Source organism: Lepus europaeus, chromosome 21, assembly GCF_033115175.1.
Source record: "Lepus europaeus isolate LE1 chromosome 21, mLepTim1.pri, whole genome shotgun sequence".
Lineage (NCBI taxonomy): Eukaryota > Metazoa > Chordata > Mammalia > Lagomorpha > Leporidae > Lepus > Lepus europaeus.
In genome coordinates, this window is record NC_084847.1 from 58,860,197 (window position 1) to 58,878,446 (window position 18,250).

The window sequence follows — 18,250 nt, forward strand, 5'->3', positions numbered from 1 at the left end:
GAGAGGAGGGCTTCGGTTCACGGAGTGACGGGAACCGCTGGCCGTGGACTGGCTGTCCCCGGTGCCCAAACAGCATGGTGTTGACAGGAGTGGGGCCACCCGAGCCCTCCTGCCGCGAGCAGCGTGCTAGTTCCCACTGGCACCATTCCTGCTAGGTGTGCTGCTCCGCCCGAAGGCAGAGACCGCCAGGTGCCCCTGAGCCCGAGACAGTGCCAGGCCCGGCGCAGGAGCCCAGGACTCCCTCCCCACATCCCAGCCCACCGTCTGCCAGGTTCCTGTCTCCTGGAGTGGACGCTGTTTCTCAGTCCCTGGAAGGCGGTGGCAGCTCCCCACTGCCTCGGACAATCACTGCTAAGAGCCCGTTCCATCTGCCCGGGAGCGGCCACGGTCTCAGGTGCATACTGTCAGCACTCCCTCCCCCCAGCTCCACGTGCCCGGGAACAGCACTGCTGGCCCCACCTGCAGGCAGAGGGGGCGAGGAAAGCCTGAAGCCAGCGCTGAGGAACCGCGTCAGCCTGACCTCCACACTGCCCCAGGGTGACGGACAGGATGTGTCCAGGCCAACCCATGCCAGGACCAGGGCGTGCCTGGCATCGGGGCTGGCCCTGCGGCAGGCCTGGTGGGATGCATCCTCACAGCCCGGCTTCCTCTCTCTCCAGCGCGACCTCTGCTAGGAAGAGACCTGCCTCTGGCCCACGCGGAACCACCCCTCCACCGCCCCGCCGCACGGCCTCCCCTGGTAACGCGCGTGGCTCTAGGGTTGGTTAAGTGTGGCCACTTGAGGGCAGCAGGGAGGTTTACCCCACACTAAGTCACACCTCTGCCAGAAGCCCCGTGAGGTAGCTTGCTGCACGGCCCCCAGCGTCACGCAGCCAGGTCCTGGGCCACCCAGGCTGAGCTCCACAGCTTGTCTTGGTCCTTATTCTCAGCTGGGGCCGGGCGGGGCGGGTTCTCTCCCTCAGGCCAGCGTCTCGCCTGTGGGTCTTCAGGACAGCCCTACTGCCTTTCCCGCGAGGTCCCTGCACCTGACACCAGCGTGCATCCCAGCAGGCCCGGCCGTGGGCCACAGTCTGCTGGTGCACAGTGCAGACAGGGGCTGGGTGGCTCCCGGGGCACTTCCGCCCCGCCCCCAATCTGATTCTGGCCAAGTCCACAGGACCTTCCTGTGGGTCCCGCAGCTGGAAAACCACTGCCCGCCCCCAGCTGTTCCTGTGAAGCCAACAGTGCCAGAGGTTCGGGGACCACAGTCTGGGGTTTTCTATGTGCCGGGGCACGGGGAGGTTTCACACACGGTGGACTGCAGTGGGCTCTCAGGTCTCAGGTGACCAGGGACAACAGGCGAGGGGACAGAGGAGGAGCCCTCCCCACGACAGGCGGGCGGTGGGCCCTGTGTGCACAGTGGTGCTTCCAGTGTGCATGTCTCTTCAGGTGAGGAGGACGGTGAAGCCAGCGGCTGGGAGGCCACGGAAGACCTGGAGGAGCCAGCAACCCCGCAGGCACGCTCTGGTACGTGTGCCGTCCCGGGAGTCCCAGCCTGGCCCTTCCACCACCCTGCTGGGCTCCAGCCACCCTTCCCCAGGGCTCAGCCATGGAGATGTGCCGCCCGGGCTACGAGCTCCCTACCACCTGTGGGATCACAGCTTCCCCACTTCAGTCATGTTTTCCTAGCTTTGTCAGATCCAGAAAGCTTTGATCTGTGAAGCCCGGCAAACCCAGATTAGCAGCCGCAGCCCTGGGGGAGGGGGCGCCGGCCCCAGCAGCCCCTCTACCTGCTGACCTGGGGGAGCTGGCAGGCCCGCCTGCCACGTGGAAGCTGCAGAACGCGCCCAGGGGGTCGCTTCCGTCCACGCAAGGACCAGGGCGCTGTGAAATCCAGCCCTCCTTTGAGCTCGCTGTGCTTTTAAAGAAAAAAGGAACACGGCCTTGACTCCCAGTTAATCTGATGTCCCTGTGCCCTCGGCTCCCTGCGGGAAGCCGGCGCAGATGCCGTCCTCCCCGCTAAACTACCAGGTTTGGAAGGAGTAAGGCTCAGGCTCTTGAGCCTGGGCCCACCCCCACGGTGGGCTCGTGCCCCCTCCTCACATCTGTCCAAGGGAGCCCCGGGGGTCGCCCACCCCCATCCCATCACACTCCAGCGCAGACTGAGGGCTTGAAGAGCTCAGGTGTATGAAGACGACCACACTTCCCCCCACCAGCCCGTGGGGCCAGGGGCCGGCCCTCCCACACACGCTGGCCGCCGCTCTCTGCAGCCGTCTCCCGGGACGCTCTGAGGGCCGCGCGCAGGGCCTCCTTGGGGCTGGCGAGCCTTCACTTTGTGCTCGCGTTTGGCTTTTGGAAACCAGGATGGCTTCCTGGCTGGCGTGTCCCGGCTGGAGCAGGGCCGGGGAAGGGCTGCGGTGTGCGTCCGCGCCCGCTCGGCGCGTGCAGTCACACGGCTGCCCTGTCTCTGCCTCCCTGCAGCACGCTCTTCCCCCTCGGGGCCGCAGCCCAGGGACGACGTTGACTCCGACGACTCCGACGACGTCGTCATCGCTCCGCTCCTGCCCACAAAGAAAAGCTCCTCCCATCCCAGGTTCCCGTCCCCACCTCCCAGTGGCAATGGCTGTCAGGATTAGGTTAGGGCTAGAGAACAAGGCGCGCTCCGGAGGTGGAGACCCGTCCCGTCAGGAACAGAACTGCACCTGCTTACCACCCAGCACCCTCACGGGTTTCTCTCCTTGGCTTTGCTGTTTTGTTTAAGAAATCCCAAGTGCCTCTACGTCACTCTCTGGGAGGGCCAAGTGGCTCCGTCACCCCTCATCCCCAGCTGCCCTCCAGATGGCGGGGGCGCTGGGAAGATGCCCCCTGTAGCGGCCGACAGCCTGCCTTTGGCCAGACTGGGCACGGCTGCCCAGCAGGGGGCAGCCTGGGGGCACTGTCACTGGCCCAGCGTTGCCACAGCCTCAGCCGCCAGGCACGGCCACGAGGCCGGTGGGGCAGGGGTTAATACGAGGGTAGCAGTAGCAGGGCCCTGACGTGCGCTCTGGCCCACCACACGGTCCTTCCTTCCCCATTCCCCTCCCCTCCCGCCTGGGGCGCTGCCCACCAGAGCTGCCCTCCCCAGGAAGGACTCTGGGTGGAATTGGGCACTGGGTCCACCGAGACCTGAGAGACAGCAGGAGCCCCAGGAGCGGCGTGACACACACGGCAGGTGCACTCGCCTCCCTGGGCTCGCCGGGGGCAGGCGGCAGCCGTCATGCTGTGTGCCTGGCTCCCTGCCCCCAGAAGGCCCCGAGGTCTGTAAGATGAGCCCTTGCGTGTGGCAAAGCCCCAGCCCGCAGCCCCAGGCCGGGGGCTCCTCTCAGGACAGGTCGGGGTGAGGGGGCCCCTTGGACAGTGCCACATCCCTGACCGAGCACAGCCTCTCACAGCGGGAGGCGCTCTCACCGCCCCTGCCGGCGAGCGGAGGGGAAAGGTGAGGACTGTCCAGCCCCTTTCTCCACTTAGGCCCACGTACGGGGCTGCACGTCTCATTCTTTGGCCTATGAGCTGCCAAACCGATTCTTTTCATTGAATGGCCTGGTGACGGCCAAGTGAGCCACGGATCCCGCCTCCATTCGTGCACTTGGGTGTGCTGCCCGTGGAGCCACCCCAACCTTGCCTGTCTGCTCAGTCAAAGCTACAAGACACCCCCAAAGCACCAAGAGGGTGGCAAGAGGCCCCGCCTGCTCATTCTCGGGGTCCCGGCTTGGAAAAGGTGCCCTGTGTTAGCCGCTCACCAGAGGAAACGGGGACCTGGGTTTGGCCTCAGGTGTGGGGACAAGTTGGGCGGGGCTCAGCAAGGGACTCGGGCTGTGTGGTGGCCCAGGTCATCCTGGCCGGGGCAGGCCTGACAAAGTCACGTCAGCCTGCTGACTTGAGTTTCCCAAGAAAACGCCCAGAGAACTGTGAAATAAAATGTACCTGCCTGTCCTGCGGTGCAGCTGTGGCTGCTCTGCGAACGACCTCACGCCTGTGTCCGCTCTGCCCCTTCCTGCACTGGCCACCGTCCCTGTGCTGGGGAGAGCCACCCCCTGCCAGCGTGGCTTTGTTCTGTGGGGAAGGCACAGGCAGAGACTAGACTGCGAGGGCGCTCCAGGGCTGCGGGCCGGAGGGTCGGGCACTGTCAGGACGGGGGCCGGGGAGTCCACCTGGAACTCGGCCTTCTGGTGGTGGCCCCCCGGTCCCGCACTGGGCATGGAGGGACACCCCCACACGCACCTGGCCAGTGGCTGGGCAGCGGGTGGGGCTGAGCCTGCTGGTGCCGTGGACACGGCCTGGGAAGACAGCAGGACACATCCCTGGGGGAGGGAGAGTGGGGACTTGGCCCAGGCTGGGCTCTCGCTCTGCCCTGATTTTCACTGTGACGCATCCACGTCACTCTGAATTGAAAGGACAGAGGCAGAGACTGCCTGCCGTGACAGCCCGGGCAGCCCGGCTTCAAGAGAACGGGGCCCTTCTGCCCCCACACCATCCCATGAGCACGCAGAACACGAGAAAATCGTCACAGCGCCGCCGTGTTGGCAGGAGCCAACGCCACCAGCCCTGTAGCCCCCACCACCACCCTGGAGTTGGCATCAGTGGGGGACAGACTGGGTCACACGTGTAGCCCCCCCCCACGCTGCTGGAGTGGCCTCTGTGAGCTGCCGGGCGTCTGGCCAGATGCACAGGCCTCCACACAGGTGCTGCCCCCAGGCCCTGTCGAGCTGCTGGGAGACGTGAGTGACTCAGCTCTTGCCGAGCCTTGGAAGGATCCTACTTCCCTCGCCCCGGGCTCAAAAGCCACGGATGACAAAGCGACTCCAGACAGTGCCACGGGCTCTGCATTTCTTGGTTCACATCCACCCAACAGACACAGCGCAGGGAGGGGCTGGGACTGGCCAGGTCCCAGGAGCAGAAGTGGAGGCAGAGGTGAGGCATGTGCGCGTGGGGGGCTCTCGGGGGGCTCTGCAGACAGTCTCCGGGTGCATCGTGGCCCCAGAGAGCCACGTGCCCTGGGAGGAAGGACCGGCTGAGTGCTAGACTGATGGGCAGAGCCAAGCTGGGGGAAACCAGCCAGCAGCCGGCGGCAGTGGGGCTCTCGCTCGTCACGGGCATCCGACAGCAAACACAACAGCGCAACGGCCCTGACTGGCTGTGCTGCTCACGTGTGCTGGAAGCCCTCCTAGACCAAGCCAGCCCGGTCTAGCAACACCAGCACGGCAGAGCCTTGCTCCATTTAAGAAGTAACCACCACACGTGGAAGCCCCCCTCACCCTCCAGAACTAAATAAAACTTCCGTTTAGCCCGTCTGACTGCACACTCCTCCAGTGACGGCAGCGCTGACACGAACCTGGCCGCGGCTCCAGGGGCCAAGTGGCGCCCCGGTCTGGTGCAGACCGTGGCTAGGGGAACGCCCTGAACAGTGGGGACAGTTGGGCCTGGGCTGAATGGCTCAGGAGAGGAAGGAACGTGCCTGCTGCAACTGTGTGTGTTATTTAAAAGCCCAGGAACCTTGCACATCCACTCTCCTGGAAGGCATGAGACGCCCGCTGTCGGGCTCCTCGCTGTTGACGTGCGGGGTGCACGGTTTTGTGGGTGCGTGTCTTGATTCCCTGTAAAGCCCTCACTTTGGGTCCACATCAGAGATCCCCAGCCCTGGGGCAGGTCCTTGGCGAGCCTGTGTTCCAGGCCCTCTGACCCTGTGCTCAGATCCGAGTGAGAACCACAGCACCAAGACACCGAACACGCACGTGCAGCAGCGTCCACGTGGTCCCCGCGAGTGTGTCAGGCTCAGGGGAGGAGCCACACACAGATCCCCCACGAGCAATAAAGGGCTGGTGGCCAAGTCCGTCCCACACCTGCGCTCTGGGTCCCCACCACCGCCTGCCCTGGCCCTGGGCCCTCAGTTACTTGGAAGTCCCACCAGCACTTGCACAGCCCATCTTTGTACCCCAACACTGGGCTCACCTGGAAACCCCAGCCTCGGACACGCCCACACATCACGGGAGCTCCCAGTGAGGCTGGGCCTACAAGGGGACGGGGCGCCACCCCCAGGCTTCTCAGAGTGACAGGACGAAGGGAGACAGGCCCACCCTTGGGCCTGAGGCCAGGCGGAATACACTGGGAAATATGCAACTGATGCACGCTCATCCAGGCCCCATGACGCATGAGCCGAGTGAATCCCGTCCCGGCTCCTGCCATGGGCTTTGGTGCTCCTGGGGGCCCTCTCGGCCAGGCCTGGAAGGGGCGCGTGGCTCTGAAGTGAGACGGGAGCCCCAGGGCCTGGCCAAGTCAGCTTTCAGTGTGAGACGCCGCCAAGGTCCCCCGGCACGCGGAACAGCAGCCGCAGCAGCAAGAATCCCGGCTCCCGGTTCCCCTGCGCTCTGCCGTGGGGCTCGGAATGCAAATGAGAGGAGGACCAGGACCGGCCTCGGCCAGCACCTCCGGCTCTGACGGTCGCGGCGTGCCTGGGGAAGCGGGCAGGTTTCCATGGCGCTCTGTCCTTTCTGAACGAGGGCAGCCGTGTCCCCGGGCGACTCAGCGGCTAAGACCCCACCAGGCCCGGATTCAAAGCAGAGAGGCCCTGCGGCCTCCCGCCTGCGGCTCGCTGCCTCCAGCCCTTCCCCTCCCAGGCCCAGCTCCCCAAGGAGCGCAGGGCGGGGGCCCAGCTCACAGTCCACTGGAAGAGGCCGGGTCCCTGACAGCAGCCCGGTCCGCCCCGCCCTCTCAGGCCCGCTTCCTCCTGGCCACTCACGCACTCCCTGGACATGCGACCCCCTCCCCTGCCTGCCTGTTAAGTGGGGGTGTCCCCGGGGTTCCGTGCCCCACAACTGACCCTGGTGCCCCAATCTCAAGCCAGAGCCCTGGGCCATCCTGTCTCCCCCACCCCAGCAGACCAGCCTGCTGTGGGCACCAGGACAAACCCAACTCCTGAATGCGCTGCACCGCCACACACACGCACGTGCACGCACACACATGCACACACACGCGCACACATGCACACACGTGCACACACACACTGTCAAACCAAGGCAACCTGAGCTGCACGGGGCTCCCTTGTTTTCCCAAAGACTGCACGAGAGGACGTGTTCTGCCCTCTCTATAACTCGTCCTTACAGGGAGGCGGACACCACCACATCGAACGCCGACGTGTCCCTGATCCATCTGTGCGTGTGGCCACACCTCATCCATACTAGAGATCCCACCTAAAATAAGACAGCAGCCGGGGGCGGGGCGCTGTGGTGCAGCGGGCTAACGCCCTGGCCTGAAGCACCGGCATCCCATGTGGGCGCCCGTTCTAGTCCTGGCTGGTCTTCTTCCGATCCAGCTCCCTGCTGTGGCCTGGGAAAGCAGTGGAGGATGGCCCACGTGCTTGGGCCCTGCACCCACGTAGGAGACCCGGAAGAAGCTCCTGGCTCCTGGCTTCAGATCAGCACAGCTCCAGCCATTGCGGCCATCTGGGGAGTGAACCAGCGGATGGAGAACCTCTCTGTCTCGACCTCTCTTTGTAACTCTTTCATATAAATAAAATAAATCTTATAAAAAAAAAAAAAAAAAACAGCAGCCTGGGAACAGGCCCCGCGCCGTGCAGCCCGGCCGCCTGCGCAGTCTCTGTCATCCACCATCCCCCATCCCTGGCGACTTACAAGCCTGCCTGGGGCTGCTCTGTGTGGGCGCAGGGTCGGCGGGTGCTGGCTGGGGACAACACCCGCACACGTGGGCGCTGCCCCGGGAGCCACAGGCCAGTCTGAGCGAGGTCTCCTGGTGTGACCTCGGTGAGCGCCGCCCCTGCCGGAGGCCCCTCTGCCCCTCCCCAGCGCTGTGTGCCTGTCGTGGTGAGTGGAGCCTAGGACCCCCCAGAAGGCAGCACCCTCTTCTCCCAAGGTGGGGGAATCCCCCTCGTACTCGGGCCATCCCACAGTGAAGCTACAGCCTGGCTCACCCCGCTGCTCCCCGCCCCGAGCCTGGTGGCCCCCTGACCCCTGACCCCTGACCTGCGAGTGACAGCCTGGAGGGCGGGGCGGGGGGTCAGGGGGGGATGGGGGCGGGACACAGGGACTTCACAGTCCTGGAGCAGACCCCGCACCAGAGGCAGGCTGTACCCTTCAACACTTCCTCTGTCCTTGACCCCACAGAAGCAAAGACGCGAGTCCACCCTGACCTCAGCCGGGCCCTGACCTAGCCGGGCCCCTGACCTCAGCCAGGACCTCTGACCTAGCCGGGCCCCCTGACCTCAGCCGGCCCACGCCCAACCTCAGCCACAACCACACCGACCTCAGCCGGCCCACGCCAACCTCAGCCGGGCCCCCTGACCTCAGCCGGCCCACGCCAACCTCAGCCGGGCCTATACCTACCTCAGCCAGCCCCATAGCTACCTCAGCCGGGCCCCCTGACCTCAGCCAGCCCATGCCGACCTCAGCTGGGCCCCCTGACCTCAGCCGGGACCTCTGACCTCAGCCAGACCCCTGACCTCAGCCAGACCCCCTGACCTCAGCCGGACCCCTGACCTCAGCCAGACCCCAGACCTCAGCCGGACCCCCAGACCTCAGCCAGGACCCCCAGACCTCAGCCGGACCCCCAGACCTCAGCCGGCCCACGTCCACCTCAGCCGGGCGCCCTGACCTCAGCCGGCCCACGCCAACCTCAGCCGGGCCTATACCTACCTCAGCCAGCCCCATAGCTACCTCAGCCGGGCCCCCTGACCTCAGCCAGCCCATGCCGACCTCAGCCGGGCCCCCTGACCTCAGCCGGGACCTCTGACCTCAGCCAGACCCCTGACCTCAGCCAGACCCCCTGACCTCAGCCGGACCCCTGACCTCAGCCGGACCCCAGACCTCAGCCGGACCCCCAGACCTCAGCCAGGACCCCCAGACCTAGGCCGGACCCCCTGACCTCAGCCGGCCCATGCCCACCTCAGCCAGGACCCCAGACCTCAGCCGAGCCCCCTGACCTCAGCCGGACCCCCAGACCTCAGCCGGCCCACGCCCACCTCAGCCAGGACCCCCAGACCTCAGCCGAGCCCCCTGACTTCAGCCGGACCCCAGACCTCAGCCGGACCCCCAGACCTCAGCCGGACCCCCTGACCTCAGCCGGACCCCCAGACCTCAGCCGGACCCCCAGACCTCAGCCGGACCCCCTGACCACAGGCAAGACCCCCTGACCTCAGCCAAGACCCCAGACCTCAGCCGGACCCCTGACCTCAGCCGGAACCCAGAACTCAGCCGGGCCCCAGACCTCAGCCGGACCCCTGTCCACAGCCGGACCCCTGTCCACAGCCGGACCCCTGACCTCAGCCGGACTCCCCAGACCTCAGCCGGACCCCAGACCTCAGCCGGCCCACACTGACCTCAGCCGGACCCCTGACCTCAGCTGGACCCCCCAGACCTCAGCCAGGACCCCAGACCTCAGCCAGGACCCCAGACCTCAGCCGGACCCCCAGACCTCAGCCGGACCCCCAGACCTCAGCCAGGACCCCAGACCTCAGCCAGGAACCCCAGACCTCAGCCGGCCCACGCCCACCTCAGCCAGGACCCCAGACCTCAGCCAGACCTCAGCCGGCCCCAAGACCTCAGCCGGACCCCTGACCTCAGCCGGACCCCAGAATTCAGCCGGACCCCTGACCTCAGCCGGACTCCCCAGACCTCAGCGGGCCCACGCCCACCTCAGCTGGACCCCAGACCTCAGCCAGGACCCCTGACCTCAGCGGGCCCACGCCTACCTCAGCCAGGACCCCCTGACCTCAGCCGGACCCCTGACCTCAGCCGGACCCCAGACCTCAGCCAGGACCCCAGACCTCAGCCAGGACCCCCTGACCTCAGCTGGACCCCTGACCTCAGCCGGCCCACGCCCACCTCAGCCAGGACCCCAGACCTCAGCCGGACCCCAGACCTCAGCCGGACCCCAGACCTCAGCCGGCCTAAACCGACCTCAGCCGGACCCCAGACCTCAGCCGGACCCCTGACCTCAGCCGGACCACCCAGACCTCAGCCAGGACCCCCAGACCTCAGCCGGCCCACGCCCACCTCAGCCAGGACCCCAGACCTCAGCCAGACCTCAGCCGGCCCCCAGACCTCAGCCAGACCCCCAGACCTCAGCCGGACCCCCAGACCTCAGCCAGGACCCCTGACCTCAGCGGGCCCACGCCCACCTCAGCCAGGACCCCCTGACCTCAGCCAGACCCCTGACCTCAGCCGGACCCCAGACCTCAGCCGGACCCCAGACCTCAGCCAGGACCCCCTGACCTCAGCCAGGACCCCCTGACCTCAGCTGGACCCCTGACCTCAGCCGGCCCACGCCCACCTCAGCCGGCCCACGCCCACCTCAGCCAGGACCCCAGACCTCAGCCGGACCCCAGACCTCAGCCGGCCTAAACCGACCTCAGCCGGACCCCAGACCTCAGCCGGACCCCCAGACCTCAGCCGGACCCCCAGACCTTAGCCAGGACCCCAGACCTCACCTGGCCCACGCCCACCTCAGCCAGGACCCCAGACCTCAGCCAGACCTCAGCCGGCCCCAAGACCTCAGCCGGCCCCAAGACCTCAGCCGGACCCCTGACCTCAGCCGGACCCCCCAGACCTCAGCCAGGAACCCAGACCTCAGCCGGCCCACGCCCACCTCAGCCAGGACCCCAGACCTCAGCCAGACCTTAGCCGGCCCCCAGACCTCAGCCAGACCCCCAGACCTCAGCCGGACCCCAGACCTCAGCCAGGACCCCCAGACCTCAGCCGGCCCACGCCCACCTCAGCCAGGACCCCAGACCTCAGCCAGACCTTAGCCGGCCCCCAGACCTCAGCCAGACCCCCAGACCTCACCCGGACCCCAGACCTCAGCCGGACCCCCTGACCTCAGCCGGCCCACGCCCACCTCAGCCAGGACCCCAGACCTCAGCCGGCCCACACCGACCTCAGCCGGCCCACACCGACCTCAGCCGGACCCCAGACCTCAGCCGGACCCCCTGACCCCAGCCGGACCCCCTGTCCCCAGCCGGACTCCTGTCCCCAGCCGGACCCTTGTCCTCAGCCGGATCCCCGACCTCAGCCGGATCCCCGACCTCAGCCGGAACCCCAGACCTCAGCCAGGGCCCACGCCCACCTCAGCCAGGACCCCAGACCTCAGACGGACCCCAGACCTCAGCCGGCCCACACCGACCTCAGCCGGCCCACACCGACCTCAGCCGGACCCCCAGACCTCAGCCGGACCCCCTGACCTCAGCCGGACCCCCGACCTCAGCCGGACCCCCGACCTCAGCCAGGACCACCAGACCTCAGCCGGACCCCCGACCTCAGCCGGACCCCCGACCTCAGCCAGGACCCCCTGACCTCAGCCGGACCCCTGACCTCAGCCGGACCCCAGACCTCAGCCGGACCCCCTGACCTCAGCCGGACCCCTGACCTCAGCCGGACCCCTGACCTCAGCCAGGACCCCCACACCTCAGCAGGACCCCCCAGACCTCAGCAGGACCCCCCAGACCTCAGCCGGACCCCTGACCTCAGCCGGACCCCCCAGACCTCAGCCGGGCCCCCCAGACCTCAGCCGGACCCCTGACCTCAGCGGGCCCACGCCCACCTCAGCCCGGACCCCAGACCTCAGCCGGACCCCTGACCTCAGCCGGACCCCAGACCTCAGCCGGCCCACGCCCACCTCAGCCAGGACCCCAGACCTCAGCCAGGACTCCCAGACCTCAGCCAGACCCCCAGACCTCAGCCAGACCCCAGACCTCAGCCGGACCCCTGACTTCCGCCGGACCCCCCAGACCTCAGCCGGACCCCTGACCTCAGCGGACCCACGCCCACCTCAGCCGGACCCCCAGACCTCAGCCGGCCCACGCCCACCTCAGCCAGGACCCCAGACCTCAGCCAGACCTCAGTCGGACCCCTGACTTCCGCCGGACCCCCCAGACCTCAGCCGGACCCCTGACCTCAGCCGGCCCACACTGACCTCAGCCGGACCCCTGATCTCAGCTGGACCCCCCAGACCTCAGCCAGGACCCCAGACCTCAGGCAGGACCCCACCTCAGCCGGACCCCCAGACCTCAGCCGGACCCCCAGACCTCAGCCAGGACCCCAGACCTCAGCCAGGAACCCCAGACCTCAGCCGGCCCACGCCCACCTCAGCCAGGACCCCAGACCTCAGCCAGACCTCAGCCGGCCCCAAGACCTCAGCAGGACCCCTGACCTCAGCCGGACCCCTGACCTCAGCCGGACCCCCCAGACCTCAGCCAGACCACCCAGACCTCAGCCAGGACCCCCAGACCTCAGCCGGACCCCCAGACCTCAGCCGGCCCCAAGACCTCAGCCGGACCCCTGACCTCAGCCGGACCCCTGACCTCAGCCGGACCCCCCAGACCTCAGCCGGACCACCCAGACCTCAGCCAGGACCCCCAGACCTCAGCCAGACCTCAGCCGGCCCCCAGACCTCAGCCGGACCACCCAGACCTCAGCCAGGACCCCCAGACCTCAGCCGGCCCACGCCCACTTCAGCCAGGACCCCAGACCTCAGCCAGACCTCAGCCGGCCCCCAGACCTCAGCCAGACCCCCAGACCTCAGCCGGACCCCCAGACCTCAGCCAGGACCCCTGACCTCAGCGGGCCCACGCCCACCTCAGCCAGGACCCCCTGACCTCAGCCGGACCCCTGACCTCAGCCGGACCCCAGACCTCAGCCAGGACCCCAGACCTCAGCCAGGACCCCCTGACCTCAGCTGGACCCCTGACCTCAGCCGGCCCACGCCCACCTCAGCCGGCCCACGCCCACCTCAGCCAGGACCCCAGACCTCAGCCGGACCCCAGACCTCAGCCGGCCCCAAGACCTCAGCCAGACCCCTGACCTCAGCCGGACCCCTGACCTCAGCCGGACCCCTGACCTCAGCTGGACCCCCCAGACCTCAGCCAGGAACCCACACCTCAGCCAGGACCATCAGACCTCAGCCGGCCCACGCCCACCTCAGCCAGGACCCCAGACCTCAGCCGAGCCCCCTGACCTCAGCCGGACCCCAGACCTCAGCCGGACCCCCAGACCTCAGCCGGACCCCCAGACCTCAGCCGGCCCACGCCCACCTCAGCCGGCCCACGCCCACCTCAGCCAGGACCCCAGACCTCAGCCGGCCCACACCGACCTCAGCCGGCCCACGCCCACCTCAGCCAGGACCCCAGACCTCAGCCGGCCCACACCGACCTCAGCCGGACCCCTGACCTCAGCCGGACCCCAGACCTCAGCCGGATCCCCGACCTCAGCCGGACCCCCAGACCTCAGCCAGGGCCCACGCCCACCTCAGCCAGGACCCCAGACCTCAGCCGGACCCCAGACCTCAGCCAGGGCCCACGCCCACCTCAGCCAGGACCCCAGACCTCAGCCGGACCCCAGACCTCAGCCGGACCCCCTGACCCCAGCCGGACCCCCTGTCCCCAGCCGGACCCCTGTCCCCAGCCGGACCCTTGTCCTCAGCCGGATCCCCGACCTCAGCCGGATCCCCGACCTCAGCCGGGCCTCCTGACCTCAGCCGGACCCCCAGACCTCAGCCAGGGCCCACGCCCACCTCAGCCAGGACCCCAGACCTCAGCCGGGACCGCAGACCTCAGCCGGAACCCCAGACCTCAGCCAGGGCCCATGCCCACCTCAGCCAGGACCCCACACCTCAGCCGGACCCCCAGACCTCAGCCGGACCCCCTGACCTCAGCCGGACCCCCGACCTCAGCCGGACCCCCGACCTCAGCCAGGACCACCAGACCTCAGCCGGACCCCCGACCTCAGCCGGACCCCCGACCTCAGCCGGACCCCCGACCTCAGCCAGGACCCCCTGACCTCAGCCGGACCCCCTGACCTCAGCCGGACCCCCGACCTCAGCCAGGACCACCAGACCTCAGCCGGACCCCCGACCTCAGCCGGACCCCCGACCTCAGCCGGACCCCTGACCTCAGCCGGACCCCAGACCTCAGCCGGACCCCCTGACCTCAGCCGGACCCCTGACCTCAGCCAGGACCCCCACACCTCAGCAGGACCCCCCACACCTCAGCAGGACCCCTGACTCAGCCGGACCCCCCAGACCTCAGCCGGACCCCCCAGACCTCAGCCGGGCCCCCCAGACCTCAGCCGGACCCCTGACCTCAGCGGGCCCACGCCCACCTCAGCCGGACCCCAGACCTCAGCCGGACCCCTGACCTCAGCCAGGACCCCCAGAACTCAGCCGGCCCACGCCCACCTCAGCCAGGACCCCAGACCTCAGCCAGGACTCCCAGACCTCAGCCGGACCCCAGACCTCAGCCGGACCCCAGACCTCAGCCGGACCCCTGACTTCCGCCGGACCCCCCAGACCTCAGCCGGACCCCTGACCTCAGCGGGCCCACGCCCACCTCAGCCGGACCCCCAGACCTCAGCCGGCCCACGCCCACCTCAGCCAGGACCCCAGACCTCAGCCAGACCTCAGCCGGACCCCTGACCTCAGCCGGACCCCAGACCTCAGCCGGACCCCAGACCTCAGCCGGCCCACGCCCACCTCAGCTGGACCCCCTGACCTCAGCTGGACCCCCCAGACCTCAGCCAGGACCCCAGACCTCAGGCAGGACCCCACCTCAGCCGGACCCCCAGACCTCAGCCGGACCCCCAGACCTCAGCCAGGACCCCAGACCTCAGCCAGGAACCCCAGACCTCAGCCGGGCCCCCTGACCTCAGCCAGGACCCCAGACCTCAGCCGGACCCCTGACCTCAGCCGGCCCACGCCCACCTCAGCCGGACCCCTGACCTCAGCTGGACCCCCCAGACCTCTGCCTGGACCCCAGACCTCAGGCAGGACCCCAGACCTCAGCCGGACCCCCAGACCTCAGCCGGACCCCCAGACCTCAGCCAGGACCCCCTGACCTCAGCCAGGACCCCAGACCTCAGCCGGACCCCAGACTTCAGCCAGGACCCCTGACCTCAGCCAGGAACCCCAGACCTCAGCCGGCCCACGCCCACCTCAGCCAGGACCCCAGACCTCAGCCAAACCTCAGCCGGCCCCAAGACCTCAGCCGGACCCCTGACCTCAGCCAGACCCCTGACCTCAGCCGGACCCCTGACCTCAGCCGGACCCCCCAGACCTCAGCGGGCCCACGCCCACCTCAGCCGGACCCCAGACCTCAGCCGGACCCCTGAACTCAGCGGGCCCACGCCCACCTCAGCCAGGACCCCAGACCTCAGCCAGGACCCCTGACCTCAGCGGGCCCACGCCCACCTCAGCCAGGACCCCCTGACCTCAGCCGGACCCCTGTCCCCAGCCGGACCCCTGTCCCCAGCCGGACCCCTGTCCCCAGCCGGATCCCCGACCTCAGCCGGACCCCTGACTTCCGCCGGACCCCCCAGACCTCAGCCGGACCCCTGACCTCAGCGGGCCCACGCCCACCTCAGCCGGACCCCCAGACCTCAGCCGGCCCACGCCCACCTCAGCCAGGACCCCAGACCTCAGCCAGACCTCAGTCGGACCCCTGACCTCAGCCGGACCCCTGACCTCAGCCGGACCCCAGACCTCAGCCGGCCCACGCCCACCTCAGCCGGACCCCTGACCTCAGCCAGGACCCCAGACCTCAGGCAGGACCCCACCTCAGCCGGACCCCCTGACCTCAGCCGGACCCCCAGACCTCAGCCAGGACCCCAGACCTCAGCCAGGAACCCCAGACCTCAGCCGGACCCCCAGACCTCAGCCGGACCCCCAGACCTCAGCCAGGACCCCAGACCTCAGCCAGGAACCCCAGACCTCAGCCGAGCCCCCTGACCTCAGCCAGGACCCCAGACCTCAGCCGGCCCACGCCCACCTCAGCCGGACCCCTGACCTCAGCTGGACCCCCCAGACCTCAGCCAGGACCCCAGACCTCAGGCAGGACCCCAGACCTCAGCCGGACCCCCAGACCTCAGCCGGACCCCCAGACCTCAGCCAGGACCCCAGACCTCAGCCAGGACCCCAGACCTCAGCCGGACCCCAGACCTCAGCCGGACCCCAGACCTCAGCCGGCCTAAACCGACCTCAGCCGGCCTAAACCGACCTCAGCCGGACCCCAGACCTCAGCCGGACCCCCAGACCTCAGCCGGACCCCCAGACCTCAGCCGGACCCCCAGACCTCAGCCGGACCCCAGACCTCAGCCGGCCCACGCCCACCTCAGCCAGGACCCCCAGACCTCAGCCAGACCTCAGCCGGCCCCAAGACCTCAGCCGGACCCCAGACCTCAGCCGGACCCCTGACCTCAGCTGGACCCCCCAGACCTCAGCCAGGAACCCAGACCTCAGCCAGGACCATCAGACCTCAGCCAGACCTTAGCCGGCCCCCAGACCTCATCCGGACCCCTGACCTCAGCCAGGACCCCAGACCTCAGCCAGGACCCCAGACCTCAGCCAGGACCCCAGACCTCAGCAGGACCCCCAGACCTCAGCCGGCCCACGCCCACCTCAGCCGGCCCACGCCCACCTCAGCCAGGACCCCAGACCTCAGCCGGCCCACACCGACCTCAGCCGGCCCACACCGACCTCAGCCGGACCCCTGACCTCAGCCGGACCCCCTGACCTCAGCCGGACCCCTGTACCCAGCCGGACCCCTGTCCCCAGCCGGACCCCTGTCCTCAGCCGGATCCCCGACCTCAGCCGGATCCCCGACCTCAGCCGGATCCCCGACCTCAGCCAGGGCCCACGCCCACCTCAGCCAGGACCCCAGACCTCAGCCGGGACCCCAGACCTCAGCCGGACCCCCAGACCTCAGCCAGGGCCCACGCCCACCTCAGCCAGGACCCCAGACCTCAGCCGGACCCCCAGACCTCAGCCAGGGCCCACGCCCACCTCAGCCAGGACCCCAGACCTCAGCCGGACCCCAGACCTCAGCCGGCCCACACCGACCTCAGCCGGCCCACACCGACCTCAGCCGGACCCCCAGACCTCAGCCGGACCCCAGACCTCAGCCGGACCCCAGACCTCAGCCGGACCCCAGACCTCAGCCAGGGCCACACCGACCTCAGCCGGACCCCTGACCTCAGCCGGGCCCCCTGACCTCAGCCGGGCCCCCTGACCTCAGCCGGGCCCCCTGACCTCAGCCAGACCCCCAGACCTCAGCCGGCCCACGCCCACCTCAGCCCGGACCCCAGACCTCAGCCAGACCTCAGCCGGCCCCCAGACCTCAGCTGCACCCCCCAGACCTCAGCCAGGACCCCAGACCTCAGCCAGGAACCCCAGACCTCAGCCAGGAACCCCAGACCTCAGCCGGCCCACGCCCACCTCAGCCAGGACCCCAGACCTCAGCCGAGCCCCCTGACCTCAGCCGGACCCCAGACCGCAGCCGGACCCCTGACCTCAGCCAGGACCCCCTGACCTCAGCCGGCCCACGCCCACCTCAGCCCGGACCCCAGACCTCAGCCAGACCTCAGCCGGCCCCCAGACCTCAGCTGCACCCCCCAGACCTCAGCCAGGACCCCAGACCTCAGCCAGGAACCCCAGACCTCAGCCAGGAACCCCAGACCTCAGCCGGCCCACGCCCACCTCAGCCAGGACCCCAGACCTCAGCCGAGCCCCCTGACCTCAGCCGGACCCCAGACCGCAGCCGGACCCCTGACCTCAGCCAGGACCCCCTGACCTCAGCCGGCCCACGCCCACCTCAGCCCGGACCCCAGACCTCAGCCAGGACTCCCAGACCTCAGCCAGACCCCCAGACCTCAGTAGGACCCCCAGACCTCAGCCGGACCCCAGACCTCAGCCGGACCCCTGACCTCCGCCGGACCCCCCAGACTGCAGCCGGACCCCCTGTCCCCAGCCGGACCCCTGTCCTCAGCCGGATCCCCGAGCTCAGCCGGGCCCCCTGACCTCAGCCGGGACCCCAGACCTCAGCCGGACCCCCAGACCTCAGCCGGACCCCCAGACCTCAGCCAGGACCCCAGACCTCAGCCGGACCCCCTGACCTCAGCCGGCCCACGCCCACCTCAGCCAGGACCCCAGACCTCAGCCGGGAACCCAGACCTCAGCCGGACCCCCAGACCTCAGCCAGGGCCCACGCCCACCTCAGCCAGGACCCCAGACCTCAGCCGGGACCCCAGACCTCAGCCGGACCCCAGACCTCAGCCGGACCCCCTGACCTCAGCCGGACCCCAGACCTCAGCCGGACCCCCTGACCTCAGCCGGCCCACGCCCACCTCAGCCAGGACCCCAGACCTCAGCCAGACCTCAGCCGGACCCCAGACCTCAGCCGGACCCCAGACCTCAGCCAGGGCCACACCGACCTCAGCCGGACCCCTGACCTCAGCCGGGC

At 69.0% G+C, this 18,250-nt stretch overlaps 1 protein-coding gene across 4 annotated transcripts in view; it reads left to right on the forward strand.

Moving 5' to 3' along the window:
- Positions 1–4,056, forward strand: part of IQCE (IQ motif containing E) — a 64,400-nt gene extending 60,344 nt beyond the window's left edge. For 3 of the 4 annotated variants that reach the window (XM_062180692.1, XM_062180694.1, XM_062180695.1), the window contains 3 exons: positions 660–739; positions 1,429–1,506; positions 2,461–4,054. In XM_062180692.1, coding sequence (XP_062036676.1) covers positions 660–739; positions 1,429–1,506; positions 2,461–2,615 — 313 coding nt within the window. In that variant the 3' untranslated portion in view covers positions 2,616–4,054. Of the gene's footprint in view, positions 1–659; positions 740–1,428; positions 1,507–2,460 lie in introns of all 4 variants that reach the window. The other variant, XM_062180693.1, reaches the window with a different exon arrangement.
- Positions 4,057–18,250: the final 14,194 nt, after the last annotated feature.